At 45.5% G+C, this 4,593-nt stretch overlaps 1 protein-coding gene across 1 annotated transcript in view; it reads right to left on the bottom strand.

Annotated features, from left to right (window-relative positions):
* The window catches only part of NAPG (NSF attachment protein gamma), a 29,200-nt gene extending 25,081 nt beyond the window's left edge, over positions 1–4,119 (bottom strand). Inside the window, exon 1 of the mRNA XM_021689480.2 lies at positions 4,015–4,119. Coding sequence (XP_021545155.2) covers positions 4,015–4,070 — 56 coding nt within the window. The 5' untranslated portion in view covers positions 4,071–4,119. The remainder of the gene's footprint in view (positions 1–4,014) is intronic.
* Positions 4,120–4,593: the final 474 nt, after the last annotated feature.

Raw genomic sequence — 4,593 nt, 5'->3', positions numbered from 1 at the left:
TAGTAGCAATGTCCACAATAGCCAAACTGTGGAAAGAGCCAAAATGCACTTCAACAGATGAATGGATAAAGAAGATGTGGTCCATATATACAATGGAATATTACTCAGCCATCAGAAAGGATGAATACCCAACTTTTACATCAACATGGACGGGACTGTTGAAATGATGAGGGTCTTTTCCCTCCATATCCAGTCATTAAAACTTACCAATTCTGACAGACATCGCCCAATCCTGCCTCTTGTATTGTTACTTTATTTTTTTTTAAGATTTTATCTATTTATTTAAGAGAGAGTGAGCATGAGCAGGGGAAGGGGCAGAGGGAGAAGCGGACACCCTGTTCAGCAGGGAGCCAGATGTGGGGCCCAATCCCAGGACCCCGGGATCATGATCTGATTCAAAGGCAGACTTGAGCACTGCAAAAGATCTAACTCTCTCTCACAGGCGCCCCTTGTATTGTTACTTTAATTCAGACCCTCATCATTTTCACTCATGATGACTATTTCACTGTTTCACTTAGTGAAGTAAGTCCAAGCAGAGAAAGTCAATTACCATATGGTTTCACTTATTTGTGGACCATAAGGAATAGCATGGAGGACATTAGGAGAAGGAATGGAAAAATGAAGGGGGGGGGGAATCGGAGGGAGAGATGAACCATGAGAGACTATGGACTCTGAGAAACAAACAGGGTTTTAGAGGGGAGGGGGGAGGGGGGATGGGTTAGCCCGGTGATGGGTATTAAGGAAGGCACATACTGCATGGAGCACTGGGTGTTATATGAAAACAATGGATCATGGAACACCACATCAAAAACTAATGATGTATTTATTGTATGGTGACTAACATAACATAATAAAATTAAAAAATAAATAAATAAACTAACTCAGTGACTGTCAAACTTATTGTGTGCGTAAGAATTGCTAAATAAATGCCATCTTGAATTCTAAATTTCAATTCAATTAGGAAAAGCCTGCTTACATGTAACACTGTAAGGTACTTCAAAGGAGCACCTTAACTGAAAGACAGGGGAATCCCCAAGAACCCTCAGAAGTATGCCTTCATTGTGTGACACTTGTGTGAACTGCCCCGAAGCCCTAACTTCTAAGCAAAATTTTTTGCCAGTTAAATGCATTTAACAGGGTGCCTGGGTGGTTCATTCGGTTAAGCATCTGCCTTCGGCTCAGGTCATGAGTCTAGAGTCCTGGGATGGAGCCCTGCATAGTTCTCCCTGCTCAGTGGGGAGCATGCTTCCCCCTCTCCAACTCCCCCCCTCTCTCTGTAAAATAAATAAATAAAATCTTCAAAAAACTGTATTTAACATTTGTGTTTGCATATATACTAAGATCCAAACGTGTGAGCAATTTTTTAAACTTACCAAGAATATTATTGCTCAGAAAAATAAAATCCTTAAATTGCAGTCTATCTAATCCACAAAACTAGGGAAGTACTGCAATAAGATGAAATTCTAATCCCTCACCCCTACCCCTTATAAGGGGTTCATTATATTCTATATATTAACATAATTTGTTAAATCCCACCCAAAACAAAGTACAATCATTCAGTTGTCTAATGTGCTACACATGGAAAGAACTAGAGATTTTAAAATATAGCAAATCATCCCCAGTCAACTAAACACCTCTGATAAGAGAGAAGGCACGCCAGTTAATTTAATGGCTCTACCTGTTAGTGTTTTTGATATTTTGGTCAAGAGTCAATAAGGAAATTCTGTTGAGGCCAACAGATCAATTTCCACAGGACCAAACCCCACAAAACCACCATTTGCTTGAGGGAAAGGATTAAAATTACAAAACTATCTGGCAGTATTGAACCATATTATCATTAGAAAACAGAGGAAAAACGCAATCTTCTCTCCTAAGCTCCTGGCCCATTTTTCCTGTCATCTACTGACAACTCTGTCTAGAGGCACTTCAAACACACTCAAGCTGAATCCAGCAACTGCCTGCCCCAGCCCTACCCCACCCATCATGTTCATGCCTCAATATCCCCTATCTTAGCTGAAGGTTTCTCCTCTACTTCATCTCCCAAATTAGAAACCTAAGAGTCAAGCTTTTCCCTCCATATCCAGTCATTAAAACTTACCAATTCTGACAGACGTCGCCCAATCCTGCCTCTTGTATTGTTACTTTATTTTTTTTTTAAGATTTTATCTATTTATTTAAGAGAGAGTGAGCATGAGCAGGGGAAGGGGCAGAGGGAGAAGCGGACACCCTGTTCAGCAAGGAGCCAGATGTGGGGCCCAATCCCAGGACCCCGGGATCATGATCTGATTCAAAGGCAGACTTGAGCACTGCAAAAGATCTAACTCTCTCTCACAGGCGCCCCTTGTATTGTTACTTTAATTCAGACCCTCATCATGAGTCTACTAACCCTTCATGTAAAGTCCCCTTTCCTGCCTGCCCTCCCCTTCCATTCCCCCCACCTTGAGAATATTAATTCTTCCTTACTTTGTATACCCACTGAAACAACTGCATTTAATATCTTATTTTTACTCATCTGTGGACTTGTATGCCTGCTGTGAATTCTAAGCCCCTGAGTAAAGGACCACTTTTGGTTACCTCAATAACCCCAATGGCTGGGTCAGATATATGCTTGCTGAATATGCCAAAGTTCTCACTTTTCTCTCCCACTGTACATTCTCCACTTTGCCACCACATTTCCTTTGCCAAAAATAAACCTAACTAGGTCCCACTGGTTATATGATCCCTAGAAAAGCTAAGGTTCAGGACCATCTGAAGGGCAGCCCCTTCATGGTGGCACCCCAACTACTCTGCTCTAGTTCATCCCCTGGCACTGCAACTACTCTACATTAACTATTCTCCCCGCATATTTTCAGGCCCATGCACATACAACACCCTGTGCATAGATTCTGTCTCACAGGCTTTGCCTTCTGTCTAAAAAATTCCTTATTTTCCAGGCCCTGCTCAGAAATCACCTCTGGGAAATCTTCCTAAATTTCTCCAGACAGAACAAACTTCTCCCCCCGTGCTACCAAAGCAAAGTTAACACAGCTTTATTATGGTCCTTATTAAACACACTATTCTAATACTTTTATGTTTGCTCCCAGTAAAAAGAGTAAGATTGTTGTCGGCATCTCCTGCACCAAAAGAGCTCCAGTACTTACATACTGCCTGGAAGGAGTAATACAGTACAACAGAAAGAACTTGAATTTTTTCCACTATTGAAAACCTGGCGCTGCCATCTTTCAACTGGGCAGCCTTGGGCAAGTCATCATAAGGCTTGTCCAGGCCTCACCTCCTCTTCTGTTTATCAAAAGTTGTAAAGATCTCGGATCAGGTATGTAAAGCATCTAACACACGGCACCATGTAGACTTTTCATTTTCTGTAATTGCCAGCTAAAAATTCGTTGCGGTAATGACACTGAGGAGGAGGGGAGTGTTCAAAGGACTGACTGAGCAGGATCAGTTCAATTCCGCAAATATTTGTTGGGTGCCTACACTTACGTATCAGAAGCTGGGAGACACATAAAATGACTAAGGGAGAGCAAACCCCAGGAACCAGATATTGGGACACGACAAAAGACCCCCGCAGAATTTTCAGAATACATCTGTAGCCCCCTTCCCAACACGAGTCTTTTAGAGCGCTGGTTCTCAATAAGCGACCCCCGCCGCAGGGGTCAGTTTGGTTGTCACGAAGAGGGAAGAGAGGTGCTGCGGGCATCTAGGTAGAGCCCAGGGATGCTGCTAAACTACAATGCACAGGGGAGTTTCCTCAACGAATCATCCATTCCGGAGTGCCCAGACCAAAAGCAACAAAGCCTCCAGCCCACAGACCCCAGAAGAGAGCAGGGACGACTTCCGGCAGGGGACCAAGTCCGCTTCCGGAGGTGCAGCAGGCCCCGCCCCGGCACCCAGGCCGCGGAAGCCACCGCCTTCCCGGCTCGCTCTCCCGCGCCCTCCCTCCAACGACCGGACCAGGCCGGCATGGGGCACGGACCCAGCGCCGGGACAGCGGCCACATCTGAGGCTCTCACTCACTATTTCTCTGCTTTGGCGAGGTGCTCCAGCCCCTCATTTATCTTCTGAGCCGCCATCTCGAAGGTCCGGGCCGTGACGTGGAGAAGGAGAGCCCGGCTGAGGCGGCGTGGGAACGCCGAGTGAAAGCTGGGACGGCGCCGCAGCCCAGCTGCTACAGGGGCCTGTACGGCTCAAACCTAATTCCGCAAAGCAGCCTCGGGAGCCGGGAGGGGCGCGGCGCAGGCATACGCCGCGCAGGCGCAGAGCGCCAGGGTTCGCCTGAGCCTCAGGCGTCTAGCGCAAGCGTAATGGGCAATGAAGGCCGTTCATTCCTGCATTCATTCAGTAAATATTGAGCACCTAATATGTGCCGGGAACTTTTCCAAGCATCAGGAAATCAGTAGGGAGTACAACAGACAAAAAACCCGCCCTCGTGGAGCCTTGCTTTTCCATTCATGTGAAACACGTTGGTGCTATAATTACGGATTATGGAACAAATTACATTCGTTCCATAGCTGGAATAGTGTTCACTCATTCATCCTGCCTCTGAGCGCAACTATATGTCAGTCAGTAAGCAAAACAGACTATCAGTCCCGTTTA

Source organism: Neomonachus schauinslandi, chromosome 14 (genome assembly GCF_002201575.2).
Source record: "Neomonachus schauinslandi chromosome 14, ASM220157v2, whole genome shotgun sequence".
In the NCBI taxonomy this organism is placed as follows: Eukaryota; Metazoa; Chordata; class Mammalia; order Carnivora; family Phocidae; genus Neomonachus; species Neomonachus schauinslandi.
The sequence above is the reverse complement of the archived record's forward strand: the minus strand, read 5'-3'. Positions and strand labels throughout refer to the sequence as shown.